The 22,808-nt window shown below is 53.4% G+C and overlaps 2 protein-coding genes across 7 annotated transcripts in view; one reads left to right on the forward strand and one right to left on the reverse strand.

Moving 5' to 3' along the window:
* Positions 1 to 22,808, forward strand: part of ZNF646 (zinc finger protein 646) — a 31,496-nt gene that overhangs the window by 6,998 nt on the left and 1,690 nt on the right. Inside the window, exons 1-2 of one of the 5 annotated variants that reach the window (XM_044390315.3) lie at positions 15,138 to 16,416; positions 17,226 to 22,639. In XM_044390315.3, the coding sequence (XP_044246250.3) occupies positions 17,308 to 22,639 (5,332 nt within the window). In that variant the 5' untranslated portion in view covers positions 15,138 to 16,416; positions 17,226 to 17,307. Of the gene's footprint in view, positions 1 to 15,137; positions 16,417 to 17,225; positions 22,640 to 22,808 lie in introns of those variants that run through there. The other 4 variants (XM_044390316.3, XM_026515857.4, XM_044390317.3 and 1 more) reach the window with 4 other exon arrangements.
* Positions 6,924 to 15,314, reverse strand: ZNF668 (zinc finger protein 668). 2 transcript variants are annotated; one of them, XM_057314984.1, is made up of 3 exons: positions 14,983 to 15,314; positions 8,875 to 9,550; positions 6,924 to 8,362 (listed from the first exon to the last, which is right to left on the reverse strand). In XM_057314984.1, the coding sequence occupies exons 2-3, from the start codon at positions 9,531 to 9,533 to the stop codon at positions 7,150 to 7,152; spliced, it is 1,872 nt and encodes a 623-aa protein (XP_057170967.1). In that variant the 5' UTR covers positions 9,534 to 9,550; positions 14,983 to 15,314; the 3' UTR covers positions 6,924 to 7,149. The 2 variants fall into 2 exon arrangements, with proteins under 2 accessions (XP_057170967.1, XP_026371643.1); XM_026515858.4 differs by having other exon boundaries at positions 8,875 to 9,555.

Raw genomic sequence — 22,808 nt, forward strand, 5'->3', positions numbered from 1 at the left:
TCACAAGAAAAGAAAGCTACAGGTATATTTCTTACAAAAATCCTCAACAAAGTAATAACAAACCAAATCTAGCAATATATAAAAATTATTATACAGCATTACCAAGTGGGATTTTTCTCAGGAATGCAAGGTTGGTTTAACGTCCAAAAATCAATTAATGTAATTTTTTAGTTTTTTTTTTTAAAGATTTTATTTATTTATTTGACAGAGATAGAGACAGCCAGCGAGAGAGGGAACACAAGCAGGGGGAGTGGGAGAGGAAGAAGCAGGCTCATAGCAGAGGAGCCTGATGTGGGGCTCGATCCCATAACGCCGGGATCACGCCCTGAGCCGAAGGCAGATGCCCAACTGCTATGCCACCCAGGCACCCCTAATTTTTTAGTTTTAATTAAATAATCTCCAAACCCAATGTGGGGCTTGAACTCATGATCCTGAGATCAAGGTTGAATGCTCTTCCAGCTGAGCCAGCCAGGCATCCTTCAATTAATGTAATTCTGAATATTTTTTAAAAGATTTTATTTATTTATTTGAGAGAAAGAGAGAGCACAAGCGGGGTGGGATGTAGGGACAGAAGGAGAGGGAGAAGCAGACTCCTCGCTGAGCAGGGAGCCAGACCCAGGGCTCAATCGCAGGACCCTGAGATCATGGCCTGAGCTGAAGACAGATACTTAACAGACTGAGCCACCCAGGCACCCCCTAATTCTGAATATTAATAAATAACAAGAACCATATAATCATGTCCATAGGAAATACATTTGACAGAATCCAACATCCTTTAATTACAACAGTAAGAGAAAAGCTTAAGAAACTAGGAATAAGGGGCGCCTGGGTGGCACAGCGGTTAAGCGTCTGCCTTCGGCTCAGGGCGTGGTCCCGGCGTTTCGGGATCGAGCCCCACATCAGGCTCCTCCGCTATGAGCCTGCTTCTTCCTCTCCCACTCCCCCTGCTTGTGTTCCCTCTCTTACTGGCTGTCTCTATCTCTGTCAAATAAATAAATAAAATCTTAAAAAAAAAAAAGAAACTAGGAATAAAATGAAACTTTCTTAACTTGCTAAGTATCAAAGGGCATCTATAAAAAATTCACAGTTAATATACTTAAATGGTGAAAGACTGGATGTTTTCCCCCTGAGATCAGGATGTCTGTTCCCTTTCTCATTGTACTGAAAGTTCTAGCTGGGGCAATTAGGCAAGAAAAAGAAATAAAAGTCATCCAGATTGCAAAAGAAGAAGTAGACTACCCAGATGACATGATGTTGTATATAGAAAACCCTTAGGAATACGCACACAAAAACTATTAGAGCTAGTACACTAGTTTAGTAATGTTGTGGAATGTAAGAATGATACACAACAATCTGTTGCATTTCTCATTGCTAGCAATGAAACAATCCAAAAATGAAATAAGAACAATGCCATTTATAATAGAAACAAAGGGAATAAAATACTTAGATATAAATTTAACAAAAGAAGAGTAAGATTTATATGCTGGAAATGACAAAAACACTGGGGAAAGAAATTTAAAATCTAAATAGATTTTTTAAAAAGATTTTATTTATTTATTTATCAGAGAGAAAGAGAGAGCACAAGCAGGGGGAGTGGCAGGCAGAGGGAGAAACAGGCTCCCGGCCGAGCAAGGAGCCCGATGTGGGACTGGATTCTAGGACCCTGGGATCAGGACCTCAGCCGAAGGCAGATGCTTAACTGACTGAGCCACCCAGGTGTCCCTAAATAGATTTTTTAAAGATTTTTAAAAATTTATTTATGTGATAGAGCCCAAATAGATTTTTTTAAATCCCAAGTTCATGGGTCAGAAGATTTAATATTGTTAAGATGGCAATACTTCTCAAATTGATCTACAGATTCAATGCAATCCCCATCAAAATCCCAGCTTCTTTTTTTCCCCGCAAAAATCGGCAAGCAGATCCTAAAATTCATATGGAAACACAAGGAATCCAGAAAAACTTGAAATAGAAGAATAAGTTGGAGGAATCACAGGTCTTGATAAAACTTACTACAAAGCTACAATAAGCAAAATAGTGTGGTACTAGCATAAAGAAAGTAGAGAGAGAGAGATCTTCATGGAATACAATTGAGATTCCAGAGATAAACAATGTGTATAGTTTATTTTCAACAAGGGTATCAAGAGAATTCAATGGAGAAAGAACATTCTTTTTAACTAATAGTGCTGGGATAATTAGACATGCATGTGCAAAAGAATGAAATAGGACCCCTCTCTCAAACACATACAAAGATTAGCTCAAAATGGATCAAAGATCCAAATATAAGAGCTTTTACCTGTAAAACATTTATAGTTTACAAAAAAAATTTATATATTTTTAAAAAAGGATTTATTTATTTTTAGAGAGAAAGAGAGAGAGCACACGGGGTGGGAGGAGGGGCAGAGGGAGAGGGAGCGAATCCTCAAGCAGACTCGTGCTGAGCATGGAGCCAGTTTCGGAGCTCCATCCTAGGACCCTGAGATCATGACCTGAGCCAAAATCAAGAGTTGAACGTTAAACTGACTCAGCCACCCAGGTGCCCCAAAAGTTTTCTAAATTTTAAGCTTATAAGTTTATAATTAGGTTGTAAACTTTATAAATGTTTCTAACACTCTTAGATAAAACCATAGGCATAAATCTTCATGACCTTGGGTTAGGAAATGGTTTCTTAGGTATGGCTCGCAAAGCACAAGCAATTAAAGAAAAAAATAGAGAACCAAGATATCCTCAAAATTTAAAACTTTTGTGCTTCAAAGGGCACCCAGAAAGTAAAAGGACAAGCCACACAATGAGAGAGAATTTTTGCAAATCATAGGAAACTTCTATCTAGAATACAGAGACAATTTCTGCCACTCAACAGGAAAAAGTCAAATGGCCCAATTAAAAAATGGGTAAAGAACTTGAATACACATTTATCCCAAGATGATGTATGAATGGCCAATAAGCACACAAAAAGATGTTTAACATCAGTTTCCATCAGGGGAATGCAAATCACAACCACAAATTCACACCCACTAGGATGGCTATAATAAAAAGACAGATAATAGCTGCTGTCGGTAAAGGTATGAAGAAATTGGAACCGTCATACGCTGTTGGTGGGAATATAAAATGGTGCAACCACTTTAGAAAACATTCTGACAGTTCTTCAAACAAGAGAATTGAAAAACATGTCCAGGGACACCTGGGTGGCTCAGTCGGTTAAGCGTCTGCCTTCAGCTGTGGGCATGATCCCAGGGTCCTGGGATCGAGTCCCACATCCCGCACCCCCTCTGCCTGCTTCTCCTGCTGCTTGTGCGTATGCTATCTCTCTGATAAATGAATAAATAAATAAATAAGAAAAACATGTCCACATAAAAACTTGAACGTGAATGTTCATAGCAGCATTATTCACAGTAGACAAACAATGGGAACCCAAATGTCCATCAAGTGATGAATGGATTAGAAAATAAATCTCCATGAGGTGCCTGGGTGGCTCAGTCGGTTAAGCGTCGGACTCTTGATTTCGGCTCAGGTCATGATCTCAGGGTTGTGAGATCAAGTCCCGGGTTGGGCTCATGGGCTCATTCACTGGGCATGGAGCCTGCTTAAGATTCCCTCTCCCTCTCCTTCTGCCCCCCCTTCCCTCTCTCCTGCTCATAAATAAATAAATAAATAAATAAATAAATAAATAAATAATAAATGAAAAACATGTATCTCCATACAATGGAGTATTTTCATCAATGAAGAGGAATGGAGTACTGTCGCGTGCTACAGCATGGCTGAACCTTGAGAACATTGTGGGAAGTGAAAGAGGCCAGTTACAAAGACCACATATTGTATGATTCTGTTTGCATGAATTGTCCACAAGACGCAACTCCAGAAACACAGAAAGTAGAGTAGTGATTGACCAGGGCTGAGGGAAAGGAGTTGGGGTTGGGGGCGATAGGGAGTGACAGCTAATGGGTGTGGGGTTTCTTTTAAGCAGATGAAGCTATTCTAAAATTAGATTGCAATAACCCTGTGAATATACTAAAAACCACTGAATGGATACTTTAAACGGGTTCATTGTACGGCATGTAAGTTATATCTTAATAAAGCTGTTAAAATAGGCTTTTAAAAAAGCCTGTCTGTGTCCTTAGGGAGAAGAAACTGGGGTATGGGATGCCTGGGGTATCAGAGAAGGGGGACCAAGGGATGGGTGTGCTGTCTGGTCTCAGAAAGGGAGCAGAGGCTGTGGATTCCTTCTAAACATCGATGGGACCCACTTCATCCTTCATTGTAGATAGATACCCATGGGTATTTATTGATTAGGGTATATGGTATCTTTGCACCAATTTTAAAAAGGTGCCTCGTCATTCCTAATAGAAACTATCTTGCTCAAGGTCACAAAGCAAGTTGGTAGTAACCAAAATCCCCGTTTCCAAAATCCCTGTTTCCAATACCCCAGTCCGGTCTGTTTCTTTCCTGGACCCTGTCAGTCTTTGGTTCCAGCCTGGACAGGTAGAAAGCCTGGGATCAGTGCTTGTCCTGCTTTGGGCAGTGAGTGTTCTTGACCAAACTGGTGTCTCTTCCCGCAGCCACGACACCCTGGTCTCTGCCGTTGCCATGTGGCCCCCTTGTCCTGCTATGGAGAGCGGGAATAAGAACGCTTCTAAAGCTAATGTCTGAGGACCGGGCGTGACATCAAGGGGCTAATGGTACTTCTGTTCCTGGAGCTACCTGGTGTTAACAGTCCTGACTTTGCCAGCTGCAGTCCCCTATGACTGGCACATGGGCCTGGAGAGGGGCTGCACATTGGTCACTGCCTGAGGCTGCCAACTTGGTCTAGAGTTGGTAAGAGCGAGTCTAGAGATGATAAGAGCATGGAAAGGAGGATCTGGTTCACTCTGACCTTTGGCTTCATTTTGACTGATAAATTGGGAAGGCCCTAGTGGCTGGACTTTATAATCCAAAATCAGTTCTTGAGTGTCCTTCTGAAAACATTCTATAGAAATTTGAATACTAATGTGTAATTAGGCCCAGGGGAGGATACTAATCACACTGCTTTGCATCTTATTTTTTTCACTGGACATATTTTTGGGATATCTTTCAACAACATGGGTTAATAAATTTCATTTTTTAAAGTAGCTATATGTTTTACAGTGGCTAGCCTTACTTAATCAGTCCTTTGCTAATGGACATTTAGGATATTCTTGGTTATCACAAATTTTGCTGCACTGAACAGTCTTATCTTCGATTTTGTTGTAGAAGTGGAGAAAGAACTCTGTGGTGTAAACTCTTTGACGTATGCTTGCCAAGTCATAGGGTACGTGCGTTTAACTTTTTAATAAACATGATCAAATCATCTTCCCAAAAGGTTATACCAATTTACACTAAACGTGGGGCTTCATTTTCTCTTTAAAAAGTTGTGTAGCCTTCCAGAATATGGATAAGACTATAGTGTAACAGCCTATCTTTCCCCACTGATTTGAATAATCACATTTATCGTAAACTAAATTCCCAGAAATAGGGCTGTTTCTAAACCTTTCCCCCCACTCCACTGGCTAATTTATTCTTAAGCCCATAATAACCTGTTCTAACTTCAGGGCATTGCTGTTTATCCAGTATGTCATAGACATCACCTCCATTGGTTCTTAAAAATGTATTACATAGAATTTTGCGTTTTCAAGTTTTGTTAAAAAACCTTTTTGGGGGCGCCTGGGTGGCACAGCGGTTGGGCGTCTGCCTTTGGCTCAGGGCGTGGTCCCGGCGTTATGGGATCGAGCCCCACATCAGGCTCCTCCGCTATGAGCCTGCTTCTTCCTCTCCCATTCCCCCTGCTTGTGTTCCCTCTCTCACTGGCTGTCTCTCTCTCTGTCAAATAAATAAATAAAATCTTAAAAAAAAAAACCATTTTGGGGGGCGCTTGAGTGGCACAGTCATTAAGCGTCTGCCTTCGGCTCAGGGTGTGATCCCAGCGTTCTGGGATCGAGCCCCACATCAGGCTCCTCCGCTAGGAGCCTGCTTCTTCCTCTCCCACTCCCCCTGCTTGTGTTCCCTCTCTCGCTGGCTGTCTCTGTCAAATAAATAAAATCTTAAAAAAACAAAAAACAAAAAACACCGTTTTGGGGGTGCTTGGGTGGCTTAGTCTGTTAAGCCTTCAACTTTTGATTTAGGCTTGGGTCACAATCTCAAGGTCGTGGCATCGAGCCCCAAGTCAGGCTTCACATTCAATGTGGAGTCTGCTGGAGATTCTCTCCTCTCTCCTTGCCCCTCTGCCACCTCCCCACTCACGCACACTCTCTCTAAAATAAACAAACTTTAAAAACAACAACAAAAAACCCTTTTTGGATGACAGTGAATCTAAGGATTAAACTAGGAAGAATCAACATTTTTAATAATGTTTTTCCATTTGGGTACATGGTATGTCTCCATTCAGTTAGGGCTTATAACCGTCAGCACAGCAATACCATTTTCTTCATATATGTTTTGCATGTTTCCTGTGAGGTTTATTCCTTCATAGTTTATGGGTTGTGTTGTTCCTATGAATGGAATCCCTTTGTCCTCCAAGTGGATTTTCTAGTTTGTTACTGCAATATATAGGAAATATACTAATTTTGGACCTCAGTGTATTATCTGTAAAAGGATAGAACTACTCAGTAAAAGGTTTCCATGATGAAATAACTATGGGCTAAACAAAGATAAACAGATTTGTTCGTTGTTGGACTTATAATGACTTGAATACACTTTTGATCACCAACAATCCCCAAGAAGGGTACAGGGTATTTCCTGTACTTCCTTGACCAGGGAACCCTTTGTCAAGACATTCTGAAAATATACATTGGGAAACAATGCAGCCAAAGACCCTTCTGGTTTTTGATCTGTTAACCCAGGGGTCTCCACTGAACTTTATCCATGCCCAAACGCCTACTCTGTTTCCCCCAACCAAAACACAGAAGACAACCCAGTGTCAAAGTGAATGCTTTAATGAGTGTTCCTCAGAGCGACACGTGTCTCTCAACAGCTGCTGCCCGCCTCCATTGTCCCCAGCTCTTTGTTGGCAAGGAGAGCTAGCCGCCTGGGGGGGCAGGGATCTGGAGTCTAAGAGTGAGCTGGGGCAGAGAGGTTCAGGAGGCACCCTGTGAGTGGGAGTGCGCATGGGCTCCTGGGAGTGAGGTGGAGGGGGCTTGGGCCTCAAGCTGGTCCCTCTTCAGGCATTCCTAGCAAAGCTACAAGGGGCTCAAGGGGCGTGGGGGTCCCGATGGGCACAGGGTGGGTGCGCTCGTGCTTGCGCAGGTCGCTGGCACTCAGGAAGGCCTTGGGGCAGTGAGGGCAGGTATAGGGGCGCACAGAGCTGTGGGTGCGGCTGTGTTTGCGCAGCCCCGCCCGGTCAGAGAAGCTCTTGCCGCACTGGGTGCAGGGAAAGGGCCGGAGCTCTGGGTGTGAGCGCTCATGCCGTCGCAGCAACGTCAGTGTGGAGAATGACTCCTTACACTCCCGGCACACAAACTGCGGGGGCTTCTCATCAACCTCCTCGCCCCCCACCTCGCCTGCTCCCCCCAAGGGACCAGGAGCCTCCCCAACCCCAGCCTCTTGGCACTCCACATGTTCCACCGTCATGCCCACCACTTGCCACTGGGTGGCCATCACACCACCTGATTCCGGGGGCAGCCCTAGCAGCCCTGCTGGGGGGTCCCCTAGCCCTGCCCCTGCCGCCGGGGCCGTGGAGCCCTCGCCTGCCACGCTGACTGGCAGTGCCAGCCCCACGACCAGCTCCTGCTGTGGGGGAGCCCCTGCGGCCTCGCTGCTTCGATGGGTCCGCTCGTGCTTCCTCAGGCTTGATGATACCACGAAGGACTTCCCGCAGGCGTTACAGTGGAAGGGGCGCTCGCCCGAGTGCACCCGGCTGTGCTTAGTGAGACTGGCTCGCTCGGCGAAGGCTCGCCCACACTCCTCGCAGCGGAAGGGCCGCTGGCCCGAGTGCACCAACGCGTGGCGCTTGAGGTCCCAAGACGCCACGAACGTCTTGTCACACTGCAGGCACTTGAACGGCCGGTCACCCGTGTGCACCCGCCGGTGCATGGCCAGGTCTGCGGGCTGCCGGAAGTCTTTGCCGCACTTCTCGCAGCGATAAGGCTTCACGCCCTCGTGTGCCCGCTGGTGGCGCCGGAAGCTCGAGGGGTCGGAGAACATGCGGCCGCAACGCGGGCACAGGAAGGGCTTCTCGCCGGAGTGAGTGCGCTCGTGGCTCTGGTAGGAGCTGAGCTGCGTGAAGCCCTTGCCGCAGGCTGGACAGCGATAGGGCTTCTGCGCCGCGTGGATGCGCTGGTGGCACGTGAGCGAGGATGAGCGCGAGAAGCTCTTCCCGCACTCGGAGCAGAGGAAGGGGCGCTCACCCGTGTGGGACCTGCGGAGTATGGAGGACCGGACATGAAGGTGGCAGGCCTACCACCTGAGCCCTGCTGCCTGTCTACACTGTACAGTAGGGGCTCCTAACATCCTTGGGGACCTCAGGGCTGCACCCCAGAGTAGAGAACCTTCAGGCTGGGTGTCTAGATCCCAGAGAAGACCCCTCTCTGCACACCAAAGGCCAGAGACCCTCTGGGGGGGCACAACTTCCAGCCCTGTCCCCTTTCCAGCTGTTCAGGGACCCAGGCCAATTGGATCCCAGCGGAATCTTCCAGGGCTCCCTCCCAACGCGGTCTGCCCCGCCCCACCCAAGGGGGGGGTGTACTCGCTTCTCGCCTTGGCTCAGCTCTCCCTACAGCCCCCCCCCCTTCCCATTAGCTCTTTTCACGCTTTGAGACTCAACCCCACGTCCCATGGGTCACAGGGCAGCCTTGGCCTGCCTCCGCCCCATTGCCCCGCTCTTCCCGAAGCTCTTCCCAGCCGGGATCCCCCACAGCGCAGCGCGCTCACCGCTCGTGGTTGCGTAGGTCCTTGAGCTCCGCGTAGGCCTTGCCGCAGCGCTCGCAGCCATAGGGCCGCAGGCCCGCGTGCGTGCGCCGGTGTTTGCGGAACACCGACGGGTCCGCGAAGCTCTTGCCGCAGTCGGCGCAAGCGTAGGGCCGCTCGCCCGTGTGACCACGCTGGTGAATCTTGAGCTTGGAGAGCGCGCCGTAGGCCTTGGGGCAGTGAGCGCAGCGGAAGGGCAGCTCGCCGGCGTGCGAGGCCAGGTGCACGCGCAGGCACACGGGCTGCATGAAGCGGCGGCCACACTCGGGGCAAGGAAAGGGCTTTTCGCCAGTGTGGCTGCGACCGTGACTGCGCAGCTCGGGGGCCGTTTTGTAGGCCTTGGGGCACAGCGGACATGCATAAGGCCGAGGCTTAGCCGATGCACCTGACACCTTCTCCCCGCCAGCATCCTCTGCTTTGGGTTCTGTCTCCGGCTTCAGCTTCGCTTCCGCTACCTCCTCTGTGCAGTCTACAGGACCATGTGTGGCAGCGTGACGCGCTGCCCTAGGTGCATTTGGAAATGTCTTAGTACAGGACAGGCACTTGTAGCGGCGGCCGGAGCGCTTGTAGCCGGGGGCGGGGGCGGGGGCGGAGGACCGGGCCTCCGCGGACTCCACCTCCATGGCTTCAATGCGCGGAGCTTCTCTAGGAAAGAGGCAAAGTTAGACACAAGCCACATCCCTTGACGGTTCTCTAAGGCCTTGCCTTGCTAGGGCTTCAAAGGGGAACTCTGTCTTATCTGCATTTATCTCATCAGGGATGGCCATATCTTTCCTTCCAAACATTCCTGGCTCTTACACTCCGCACTCGAGTTTCCTCTGTCTGTTCATCGTGAAAGAAGTTGGCCCAGGTAACCTCAGAGGGGCCAAGAGAGGAGATTGGCGTCATCAAAATGTCCACCTGTACTTCTCTCCCTGGCCTCTGGGCTTCTCTAAACGCCCTAGCATTCCCAGAAGGGCTGGGTTCCATCCATCTCACCATCCTCCTTCTTCGGCTTAGTGTCTAAGGCCCGTGCCAGGGCACTGGGTCCTATGCAGGGCTGCGGACACAGAGGCTACCTGGATGTGGGTCTGGCCTGAAGGTTGCCAAGTGCCCAGGGAAGACAGAGGTCCGTCCAGGAGAAGGTGGAACTAGTGGGCTAACTGGTGATTGGCACCGTCTGTCTGAAGTGATAAGTCCCCAGCATGTGTATTTCGTCTTTCCCCCCGCTGGTTAGTCAGAGGCAGCAACTGTTTGCACAGAATTCTGGCCTTGCACAGCTGTAAGGGACTCCACCCCAGACAGGAATCCTGGTCCACCCTCTGCCCTGGAATTGCTGTTGGGCTCCTGTTCCATAGCTCTGGCAATGGGGAACTCATTACCCTCAGGGCGGCTTGAGCCATGGCAAGCAGTTAGAAGCGTCTCAGTCACAATCAATATATCTGATTTGGCCTGGCCTCCGGGGGCACCCGCTCTAGCTGAGGCCCCTTTATTCTCATCCAGTGTGGGGACACCCTCCACCCAGCTGCTCCTGGGGATCATGGCTGGGAGGAAATAGGATTAATGGCTGCATTAGTCTTAACACCAGCTCATCCTCCCCAGGGGATGAAAAGAAGAGGATTAGGGGCAGATCCACTTAGGGAGTACTCAGCAGCAGCTGCGGGGGCGGCCAGTGTGAGGGGGTAAGGATGCTGCTATAGGCTGGGGGCGGGGGAGCTAGGTGGGTCCAGAAGCTGGGCTGGGAGGAGGGAGGCCTGAGTCTTGTGCTCCTTTCTAGGCCTGTTCCCTCATCTGTATACCTCAGGGCTTGGTGGCTTCCAAGTTATGACCCACAGGAGCCCTTGAGGTAAGTGGCAAGGGCTGCATCCTTAGAGTCAGTACCCTTCTGCCTAGTGGCCCTGCCCCAGTCCCCTACTCCCCAAAACATATAATATGCTATGTGTACAGGCAGCCAGAATCTTCTCCACAAAGTATCATGTCGTACTTTTCTCCTGCTCAGTAACTTTCCATGACTTCCATCACACCATGCAAGCTCCCAGATCCTTCTTGGCTGTTACAAATCCCTCCAATCCTTCCTTTGAGACCCCACTTCCCCAGGAAGCTCTTCCTGCATCTCCCCTGTGGTTTTTGGCCCCAATCCCACACAACTCTGTTCCAACCTTAGCTTGTTCCCCCCCTCCCCCCTCACTTTTGCCCACTCTAAATGCTGGGGCTGGAAGGTTGAGTTAAAGGGCATGAGGCCTAACCTTCCTGTGGCTTGAATTCCCCCTAGAATTTCCAGGAGATCCTTCCCTATCTCGGGATGAGGCAGTCACTACCTCCTTTCCAGACCATCTCTGGACAGTCTGACTAATAAAGTCTCCCTTTAATCAAAATGTATAGCTCCTATTGACTGAGCACGTGCTAAATAAAAGGCAGGTATCCTAAGCTCTTCACGTGTTTACTCAAACTCCATGCCAACACCACGAGAAGAGTTCCATTACATAGATGCCTTTTGTCCAGAGAAGGAAACTGAGGCCCACAGAAACAATGTAACATTGTGGTTAAGCGTCCCATCTCTGAAGCCAAACTGCCTGGCTTCCAATCTTGCCTCACTCACTTCCTAGCTGTGACTTTATGCCACGGTACCTTGATTTTCTCATCTGAAAAATGGAGGTAATAACAGTATTTACTTCACAGTGTTGCTGAGTTATGTGAATAACTGCCCTCAAATCCTGAGAAGGCTTCTTAGAGCCAGACCCTTTGCTGAGCGTGCTACGTTATTTAATTCTCTCACAGCTTCCTGAAATAGAGATTCTTGTCCTCGTTTTACAAACAAATGAACTGGGGTTTCAGGAGGTGTAGTGACTAGCCCGTGGTCACCAAGTTAGACTCACAGCTGGGACCTGAATCCAGGTGTTTCACTTGCCTTGAGTTGCTGGGCTCTTGCTCAGTTGTCTGCACCCTCCCAGACTTGTCTGCTGCCTGGGCCCTACACTGACCGGAACCCAGAGTTCAGGCCACATCTTCATGTTCTCTCATCCCTGTGGGGCTGCCTTGAGACCACAACCGGCACGCTTTACCTTTCTGTTTCCCTCTCAGAGGGCTCAAGCCCTGGGTTCCAAGCTCTGGGCTTCAATGTTCCTATCTGTGAACCAGAAATCACATAGCTGGAGCTATACATCTCTCCCCCTAAAGCGCTTCCTGGGGGGGAAAGGTGGGGAAGCACCAGGTCAGCTGCAGCAGGTGCCCAGCTCCATGAAGAGCAGGGGACCATGAAGGCGAGGCCCCTATCTAAAATCCCACCATTAGCGCCTCACTTCGCTGTCTACCAAGGACTCTTCCAGCCACCACTCCCTAGACCGATGTTTCTCCAAGTCAGGTCTGTGAACCCCCTGCCTGAGAACAGTCATCCAGGGAGTATGGGGTTGGACTCAGAAGTCTGTACTTTAAACATGCTCTTGGGGGTCATGACGGCCAACACGTAACACTCAAGAACCAAAGACACATCCTTAGGTCTTCGCACAGCTTCTAGGAGAGAGGCATTTTACTAGGCCTCTCTTTCAGATATGGAGGTTAAGGCACCCCTGTAAAGGAAAACACCTGTACAAGGACCCCTAGCTAATCAAGAGGCCCAGACTCAAATCCAAGTCTTCGGGCCGCTGGGCTGGGTTCTTTCTCTACCAGTCTGTATTTTCTTCAGGTTTATGAGTCAAATCAGGAGACTTTCCACGGCTCCTAGGACAAAGGCCTGTAGCTTTCCCATGACTAACAAGGCTACCTCACCTCCCACTCCTCTTTATGGTCTTACGAAGCTCCACCCACACAGGCTCCCTTTCCTTTCCAAAAAGAGCTAAATTCCTTCCCACCTCAGGGCCTTTGTATTAGTAGTTCCTTCTGCCCGAACCACTGTTCCCCAAGGATCGCTGTGTAGCTCTTTGATTTCCTCTGGGCCTCAGCCCCCTGTCACCTCCTCAAAGAAGGCTTCCCTGACCACCTTTCTTAGTGCTGTTTGCATTCCCTCCTCTTTAGTTTCCCATGCGGTACTCGTCTGGATAACACTCCTTGCACGCTTACCATGGGCCAGGCATCATTCTATGCATTTTGCGGGTACTGCTCAAGCTAAGCCTCACAACTGCCTAGAAATTTCTTATGGACTGAATGCGTGCATGCCTGGAGAAGGCCATGTGAGGATATAACAAGGGGGTCGACACCTACAGGCCAGGAGAAGAGTCCTCACCAGGAACTGGATTGGCCAGCATCCTGATCTTGGACTTGCAGCCTCCAGAACTGTGAGAAATAAATTTCTGTTGTTTAAGCCCCTCCGTCTGTGTGGGGTGTTTTTGGTGGTTGTTGTTGTTATGCTTAGTCTGAACAGACCGAGTTAAATGGTATTATTTTCCCCCATTTTACAGACAAGCATACAGAAGCACACAGATAGGAAGTCGTGGCCACAGCTAGTATTCAAAGCCAGGTGGTCCGGCTCTCAAATTTCTGCTTTTCGTCCTGATTGTGGCTTTGGGAGCACTTACACATTTTATGGCTGGATTATTCATTCTCTGTCTCCAGCACCAGAGTCTAGACTGGCAAAGAGCCAGGAACCTTTATTATTTTGTATCCTCTCCGCCTAGAACTGTGGCTGATGCCCCAAAACAGAGCGAATGAATCAACCTCTGAGACAGAGTTCAAACCAGGTCTATTGCCTCTGCCTCCGCCATAGGAGGGGCTTGTGAGAATATCTATCAACAACTATTTGTTAACTGAACTTCTCTGCCTTTCCCAGTTCACAAGGTCCAAACATCACCCAGTATCCCACAGTGGGTTCATTGCTCTGGTGAGGGAAGTTTATCTTTGCTTCTCTACTGGCTTAGGAGGGAGATGCAGGCCTGCTACCGGAACAGGCTGTAAATGCCAGAAATGCACTGCTTTAATTCCCAGACAGCTCAGGCTAGGACCCAGAGAGCTGGGATTGGGTAAAAAAAGGAATTCCCTCTTTTTATCCCCTCTGCACCTTGGTCTCCCCATGTGTCAACACGTAGACATCAATAAGGCCTCACCGGCCATGGGACCTGGCGAGCTGGTGAATGGGGAACTGGAAACCGTGCGAAAGTGAAGGCTGATCATCTAGGCCTCCAAGCTGGTCAGTTCACAACCTAATCCTAACCTACTTTTTCAGCCTCCGCTCCAGCGGCAGTGTCCCCCTCCCAACAGCAAACTAAGCCCCAGCCTCAATTCTCAAACTTTCTCACCTACATGCATCTCCCTCCACTTGGCAGTTCTCTCTGCCTCGGGAGCCCATGCTTGCCTTCTCCCACGGGAAAACTCTTTTGCATCCTTCAAATACCCCCGTCCTCGGAGCCCTCAATACTTAACAGGCAGTAGAGGTAAGGGCGCCACGGCGCTCTGGGCCTCAGTTTTCTCATCAGTAAAATGGGGTCTCTGAGGTACGCGCGGGTTTAACGGGCTTTAGGGCCTAGGAGACGCGCTGAGAAGGGGCCTAGAGGGGCAGAAACCCTGCGCCTCCCGATCCCAGCAACTATCTACACGTCGGCGCCCCCACCAGACAGCCCCGCGGGGCAGAGCCCTGGGCCGACTCGTCTCGGAAGGCTGGGAAAACGTGGCCTCGGAGAACGAGTCGAGAAGGAGTGAGCGAAGAATGAGAGAATGAACAAATGAATGGGCCAAAAGCCGGACGCCGGACAAAGGCCTGCAAGATGGCGTTCTCTAGGACCGCGGGAGGGGCAACCAGGACCTCGGCCGGGGAGGGGTGCCGCAGGCGCCGGGGACCTTGTTAGGCGGGCCGCGCGCCTGGGACAAAAGCCCCCCAATATGGCGGGCTCTAGGACCCCCCAAGGCCCGCACCGTGCGAGGCGGGCAGCCGCGCCGGCCGAGCCCAGGAGTCCGCAGCAACCGGCCCGCGGGGACAGCCGGCGGGTTCTAGGACCCGCTGGGCCGGAGCCCGCCGGCGCCCTCCCGGGGCCGCACTCCTCCCGCCCCGCCCGCGCAGCTCGCGCCAGGCCAACCCCATCCGCCCTCTGCACCCACAGGGAAACTGAGACCCCTCGGACTGCGTCCGCGCTTGGGTCCCCGCGGCTTCCCGCCGGCATTTCCTACCTTAACGAACTTGGGTTGGCTCCGTGGCGTCAGCGGCAGCTGCTCTCGCCGACGGAGCCCGGGATACTGCCAGGGAGGGGCAGGCGCTAGGACCCAGCGGGGGGGGGGGGAGGGGGTAGGCGGGGCCGACAAGCGGAAGTGGGCGGGAGCTTTGCCGGCAGGGGAGGAAGGCAAAGTTTACCCGAGCAATGCAGGCGAAGGTGGAGGAGAAACATCTTGCAAGGGTTCTCTGTGGGTGCTAATGACAGGGGACGCCAGACAGGTTAACGGTATATACTGGGCTATTGGCAGCTTGGGGCCAGATCACCAAGAACTGGAAGGCGGGGGGACAGAAGAAGGGCCATGGCAAGCTTTGTAGTACCCAAATCCGCTTATATTCCACCACATTTCCCTCCGTAGCAAGGAGTGAATGAAACTCCCTCCATCTGTCTTGGGAAGCTTTTCAGGGAGCCCCACGAAAGGTGTCGCTAAAGTACCGAGGCCAGAGCAGCAGAACGCTTTTTTTCCTCTTCTGCTTTCAGCCAGTATGCACCGGAACAATTTTTGCAGCTCTTGCCGGAAGTGTGGCTAAGACTAGTGCAAAACAACGCCGCTCTTTGACCCTCCTGGGCGGGGTCAGAGTCGCTTTCGGCTACCTTTCCCTTAGCCCCGGAAGTGTGTCTGTGTAGAACTGCTGCTTGGAGGCGGCACAGGAAGCGTTCTGGAGGCAGAGGTTTAGAGGGGAACCTTTTGCGGCTAGGACACTTCCTGTTTCCTAGTAACAATAGGAAGTGTCCGCGGAGCTGGGGGTAGATTCTGGCTCCGGCCAGCTGCGCCCTCTCTCCTCTACCTCTTTCCTTCTCCCTTTTCTCCTTTCCTTCTTTCCCTCCCTTCCCGCCTCCCAGGAGCCCTGGCGAAGTGTGCGTGTGTGGGAGCGCGAGAGCCCCCCACAGCCACCCCTTGGGGCGCGCGGCTGCAGTTAGGGTGAGGGTCCCAGTGCGCAGGCGCGCTCCCGTTCGCGGTCCCCAACGGACTCACCCGCGGCGGGAACGAAAAGGGGCCACCCGAGCGAGGTAGGGGTCCTGAGAGGAAATTGGTCGAGGAGATGAGTGAGGCGAGAAGACCTGGTTGGTGGTTGATCAGGAGAAGGGGGTCGAGCGAAGGGGCTTTGTGAGGCGAGAAGTCGGGGAGCAGGTTCAGTGAGGGGGTTTAGATCCGCAGATAGGAGTTATATGGATAGAGGTCCCATGGGAGTGAAGAATCAAAGTCAGCGAAGGCCAAGGTGATGGAGGAGGCATAGGGGTCTGCTATGGAGAGAGTGAGGGCTTCGGAAAGAAGATTGCCCGAGTCATTGGGTTTGCTCCTGTGTAAACTGGGGTAACAGGCGCTGCAGTGTGTTTCGAGGATTCAGTGACACAACGAATATTCTTTACTTAGCACAGTGCCCCGCACATGGTAATGCCCACTTAGCATGCGTCGATGCCATCATAAATATTTTAAGAGGAGACAGGAGAAAAAATGAGAAAGGTATAGTGAGGAGATGTAAGAAAGAAAAAGGTAGGGGGTGAAGAACAACCAGAAACGAGTTGGAATTTCCAAGATTGACAAGATAATGGTTCAGGGGAAGTAGGTGAAGGAAGTGGCCAAGAGAGTCTTTTAGAAGAGACCTTGTGACCCTGAAAGGAATAGGGGAGGTGGGGGAACAAGCCAGTCCTTTCTCTGAAGAAGGCTCTAACCCTACCTCTGAGGTCCTCAGCTGTCAACGGGAGAAAAAGGCTGTTTTTCAGTGTCTCTAGGCTACTCTGTTTAGCTGAGGGGTCAAGGAGAAAGGATTGAACTTCTCACATTGAAGGTCCTAGAAAAGGTTCAGGTTTCTTTTTAAGAGGTCACAGGAGATAGGTTGGTTGGTTGTTTCAGAATTATACAGAGGAGAGGGTTAGAGACAGCAGATTTTTTTGGATCTGGTCTGTTGAGTAGAGGTAGGTAGGTCTGTGATCAGAGATAGGTTGCATTCCTCTAGTTTAGTTCCCTTATCTATATCTCTAGGGATGAGTTAGGCCTAGGGGAGCTTCCATATTTGGGGAGCTTGTATGCAGCGAGGCCTTAAATGATGGGTGCTTTCAGATTAGATTTAGCAACAAGCAGGTCCCTGGGTATTACTACTTGGGGAACATCTCTGTGACCTCTGATGAGCTTGTTGCTTACAGAGCCAAGAGGCAAAGTTAACTCAGGCCTTCCTTCTGACCACCACCCCCTCTTCCTAGGACTTGGTCCCACCACCAGAGGAAGATGCTGCTGCCACCTGCCTGGTCTTCCTGAACCTCCAGGTCTCTGCCACACTGCCCCATGGAGGACACGCCCCCCTCACTCAGCTGCTCCGACTGTCAGCGCCACTTTCCTAGTCTCCCGGAACTGTCCCGACACCGCGAGCTGCTCCATCCATCTGCCAAACAGGACAGGGAGGAGGCAGACAGCATCCCTCGGCCCTACCGCTGTCAGCAGTGTGGGCGGGGCTACCGTCACCCAGGGAGCTTGGTCAACCACCGTCGGACCCACGAGACTGGCCTTTTCCCCTGTACCACCTGTGGCAAGGACTTCACCAATCCCGTGGCCCTCAAGAGCCACATGAGGACTCATGCTCCTGAGGGCCGCCGTAGGCGCAGGCCTCCCCGCTCCAAGGAAGTCATTCCACGCCTGCGGGGGGAAACATCTTCTGACTCTAGGGACCAGAGGCTCAGCCCTGGGGAAAGCTGGACGAGCCAGAAAAAACATGCCGAAGAGACATCTGGCTGTGAGTCTGGGCCTGACCCTAGGGCAGCTCTGAGCACCTGGGAAGATCTACCCACCAGAAAAAGAGAAGGCTGGGAAAGCCAGCCAGATTCTGAGGAGGGTGCAGAGGGCTGGGGGCCCACTACCAATTCTGCCAGAGCCACCCCGCTCCCCACCCCAGCCAGCAGCCTCCTTAGTAATTTGGAACAGTATTTGGCTGAATCAGTAGTGAATTTCACAGGGGGCCAGGAGTCCACTCAGTCACCTCCTGTGGAGGAGGAACGGCGGTACAAGTGCAGTCAATGTGGCAAGACTTACAAGCATGCCGGGAGCCTCACCAACCACCGCCAGAGCCACACCCTGGGCATCTACCCTTGTGCCATCTGCTTCAAGGAGTTCTCCAACCTCATGGCTCTGAAGAACCACTCCCGACTCCATGCCCAATATCAGCCTTACCAGTGTCCCCACTGTCCCCGTGCCTTCCGGCTCCCCCGAGAGCTGCTGGACCACCAACAGTCCCATGAGGGTGAAAGGCAGGAACAGCTGTGGGAAGAGAAAGGGATGCCCACCACCAACGGGCACACGGATGAGAGCAGCCAGGACCAGCTCCCGACTACACAGATGCTGAACTGCTCCGGGGAGCTCAGCACCTCTGGGGAGCTGGAGGACGGTGGCCTGGAGGAGTACCGGCCTTTCCGCTGTGGGGACTGCGGCCGTACTTACCGCCACGCTGGGAGCCTCATCAACCATCGCAAGAGCCACCAGACAGGGGTCTACCCCTGCTCCATCTGTTCCAAGCAGCTGTTCAATGCAGCTGCCCTCAAAAACCACGTGCGGGCTCATCACAGACCCCGGCAAGGGGCTGGGGAGGATGGGCAGCCATCAGTGCCACCAGCTTCCCTGCCCGTGGCTGATGCCACCCACAAAGAGGAAGAGGTCCCCACCGCTACCCTGGACCACCGCCCCTATAAGTGCGATGAGTGTGGTCGGGCTTACCGCCACCGGGGGAGTCTGGTGAACCACCGCCACAGCCACCGGACAGGAGAGTACCAGTGCTCACTCTGTCCCCGCAAGTACCCCAATCTCATGGCCCTGCGTAACCACGTGCGGGTACATTGCAAAGCTGCTCGCCGCAGCGCAGGCCCAGGGGCTGAGGGTCCCGCCAGCCACCTCAAGGTAGAGCTCCCTCCCGACCACGTGGAAGCAGAGGCAGCCCCACATACAGACCAGGGGCAGGGGTGCAGACATGGCGAAGGGGCTGCTGATGTCCCCCCAGCAGCAAGTAGGACAGCAGCACAGATCTGTAGCATGTGCGGGATGCTCTTTGAAGACCCCGAGAGCCTTAAACGTCACAGGCGGACCCACGGGCAAGGGGAAGACAGCAGACCGGAGACCAGGGTGTCCCCGCCTCGGGCATTTGCCTGCCAAGATTGTGGAAAGAGCTATCGCCACTCAGGCAGCCTCATCAACCACAGGCAGACCCACCAGACGGGGGACTTCAGCTGTGGGGCCTGCGCCAAGCACTTCCACACCATGGCCGCCATGAAGAACCATTTGCGACGCCACAGCGGGCGGTGGCGCAGGCAGCACCGGAGGCGGGCTAGCAGTGCTGGCGGTGGGGGAGAAGCCAAGCTCCCGTCGGGTGGGAGCTGGGCCCAGGAGCTGGTGGAAAACAACGAGGGCCAGGACTGTCCGCACGACCCTTCAGGGGGAGGTCCTAATGGAGCCGAACGCAACTTGGAGAGTGATGGGAGCCGTTTGCAGGCTGAAGCTGAAAGGGACAGATGTGGGCTTGAGCAGGCCGAGGCCCAAACCCAGGGTGACAGAGAGAGCAGGGGTACTGAGGAAGGACTGGAAAGGAAGGAGGCCTGTTTCCTAGACAACTTGGACATCCCAGGCGATGGGGAAAGCGATGGGACTCGCTTCTGTGCTGGTCTCACTGGGGTGGATGAGGACCAGAAACCAGCCACTGCCCAGCCCGGCTTCCCTCGCCACTCTCCCGACGCTGTCACTGGCTGGCAGGCTGAGGTCTCCCACACGTGTTCTGACTGTGGACATTCTTTCCCTCATGCCACTGGGCTGCTGAGCCACAGGCCCTGCCACCCACCGGGCATCTACCAGTGCTCCCTCTGCCCGAAGGAGTTTGACTCTCTGCCTGCCCTGCGCAGCCACTTCCAGAACCACGGGCCCGGGGAGGCAGCCCCGGCACAGCCTTTCCTCTGCTGCCTCTGCGGCATGATCTTCCCGGGACGGGCTGGCTACAGGCTGCACCGGCGCCAGGCCCATGACTCCTCTGGCCTGACGGAGGGCTCCGAGGAGGAGGGGGAAGAGGAGGGAGCCGCAGGGGCGGCCTCCACCCGGAGCCCTCCCCTGCAGCTCTCGGAAGCAGAGCTGTTGAATCAGCTGCAGCGGGAGGTGGAGGCCCTGGATGGAGCTGGTTATGGGCACATCTGTGGCTGCTGCGGTCAGACCTATGACGACCTAGGGAGCTTGGAGCGTCACCACCAAAGTCAGAACTCCGGGAACACCACAGACAAAGCTCCCAGCCACTCAGGAGAGTCAGGTGACGCCCTGGGAGGGGTTGCAGGGGGTGACCGTGTCTTTGAGGGCACGGGGACCTCTCTCTCTGGGGACGGTGGGGACACAAAGTCTGGAGAGGGAGCAGGTGCCATGGTTGTAGACAGCCTCTGCATGCTGGGTGAGGAGAGTCCGCCGGAGGCCCAACCCCGCCCCTTCCGCTGCAACCAGTGTGGCAAGACCTATCGCCACGGGGGCAGCCTGGTGAACCACCGCAAGATCCACCAGACCGGAGACTTCACCTGTCCTGTCTGCTCCCGCTGCTACCCCAACCTGGCTGCCTACCGTAATCACCTGCGAAACCACCCACGCTGCAAAGGCTCTGAGCCCCAGGTGGGGCCCGCCCCAGAGGCTGCAGGCGGCGGAGAGCCTCAGAACGGGACAGAAGAAGGGCTGGGGCCCGCAGACGTGGGAAAGCTCCAGGAAGAACTTAAAGTGGAGCCCTTGGAGGAGGTGGCAAGGGTGAAAGAGGAGGAGTGGGAGGAGGGCACCGTGAAGGGGGAGGAGGTGGGGCCGCGGCTGGAGACCGCGGAGAAGAGCTGCCAGACCGAGGCCAGCTCTGAGCGGCCCTTCAGCTGCGAGGTGTGTGGCCGCTCGTACAAGCATGCCGGCAGTCTCATCAATCACCGGCAGAGCCACCAGACCGGCCACTTTGGCTGCCAGGCCTGCTCCAAAGGCTTCTCAAACCTCATGTCCCTCAAGAACCACCGGCGCATCCATGCGGATCCCCGGCGTTTCCGCTGCGGCGAGTGCGGGAAGGCCTTTCGCCTGCGGAAGCAGCTGGCCAGCCACCAGCGGGTGCATGCCGAGCGGGGCGGGGGCGCCCGGAAGCTTCCTCGGGAAGATCGGCCCTTCAGGTGTGGGCAGTGTGGGCGGACCTACCGCCACGCCGGCAGCCTCCTGAACCACCGGCGCAGCCACGAGACGGGCCAGTACAGCTGCCCCACCTGCCCCAAGACCTACTCCAACAGCATGGCCCTGAAGGACCACCAGAGGCTGCACTCCGAGAGCCGGAGGCGGCGAGCAGGCCTCTCCCGGCGGGCAGCCGTGCGCTGCGCCCTGTGCGGCCGGGGTTTCCCTGGCCGGGGATCCCTGGAGCAGCACTTGCGGGAGCATGAAGAGGAGACCAAAAGTGGTCAGAGGGGCACAGAGGGCAGTGAGGGGAACCTGGCCGATGACCAGGGACTAGAGGACAGAGCGGGGGGTCCTGAGTCAGTTCGCCAGCTGGAGGATGGAGCCAGGAGGCTAGGGGAGCAAAGTCAGAGCCCCATCAAGGCAGCAGATTCAGAACCCACAGGGCTGGGATCCGGGGACACGGGGAATACAGAAGGGAGGCAAGGAGATGGGGGACCAGTGAATCATGGGGGAGATTGGGTTTCTCGGAGTCATGTGCTGACCAAGCCAGAAGATGAGTCAGAGAACAGTATCCCCAAGAGTCCTTGCCATCTTGGCAACACCCAGCCCAATGGTCCTAGTCTGAGTCCCATGGATAGCTGGGACAATGGAGACAGCCGACCTCCGCTCCAGCCAGAGACTCCTCCCTTTTCCTGCAGCCGTTGTGGCAAGACCTACTGCCAGTCGGAAGGCCCTTTGAACCACCACAGCACCCCCAAGACAGACCCCCACCATTGCCTGCTCTGCTCCAAGGAGTTCTCGAATCCTGTGGCCACTAAGAGCCACAGCCACAACCACATAGCCGCCCAGACCTTTGCCTGCCCTGACTGTGGTGACACCTTTCAGTCCCGTCATGAACTGGCCAGCCACCTGCACACTCATGCCAGTGGCCTCGGTCAGATGCCACCCCAGATACAGGAGGCCACGGGTCCTGAAGGTGGGGTTGTGGAGGATGAAGTGGATACCCCTGACCGAGGGGAAATCCAGAAGTCCCCATCAGAACCCCCCAGAGCCCCAGGAGAGAATGCGGGGAGAGCTAACGGGGGCCAAGGAGTAAAGTCCACAGTGGCTGAAGACGAGGAACGGCCCTTCCGCTGTGCCCAGTGTGGGCGGTCCTACCGCCATGCTGGTAGCCTGCTGAACCATCAGAAGGCCCACACCACTGGACTCTACCCCTGCTCCCTCTGCCCCAAACTTCTGCCCAACCTGCTGTCCCTTAAGAACCATGGCAGGACCCACACAGACCCCAAGCGCCACCGCTGCAGCATCTGTGGCAAGGCCTTCCGGACAGCTGCCCGGCTGGAGGGGCATGGGCGGGTCCATGCACCTCGGGAGGGGCCCTTCACCTGCCCTCATTGTCCCCGCCACTTCCGCCGCCGAATCAGCTTCCAGCAGCACCAGCAGCAGCACCAGGAGGAATGGACAGTGGCCAGCTCTGGTACGGGGACATGAATGGCTTGGGCAGAGGACCGAAAGGTCCCAGGGGAAGCGCGCACAGAGTGGCGGGAGGGGGGGGCAAGGAATGACAGGAGAGGGTCACATGGCTTCCAAGAGGTATCAGGTGGGCAGGGGGGCTTGGATATGAAGAAAACTCGTTTGAGGATGCT

The sequence above is a fragment of the Ursus arctos genome, unplaced genomic scaffold (assembly GCF_023065955.2).
Source record: "Ursus arctos isolate Adak ecotype North America unplaced genomic scaffold, UrsArc2.0 scaffold_2, whole genome shotgun sequence".
NCBI classification, from domain to species: domain Eukaryota; kingdom Metazoa; phylum Chordata; class Mammalia; order Carnivora; family Ursidae; genus Ursus; species Ursus arctos.

What these genes read in the sequence shown, in the direction of transcription:
- ZNF668 (XM_057314984.1), bottom strand. Translation starts at nt 9,533, where the DNA reads ATGGAGGTGGAGTCCGCGGAGGCCCGGTCCTCCGCCCCCGCCCCCGCC. An exon ending in GACCTACGCAACCACGAGCG is followed by an intron (nt 8,363 to 8,874) that starts GTGAGCGCGCTG and finishes CATACTCCGCAG; the next exon opens with GTCCCACACGGGTGAGCGCC.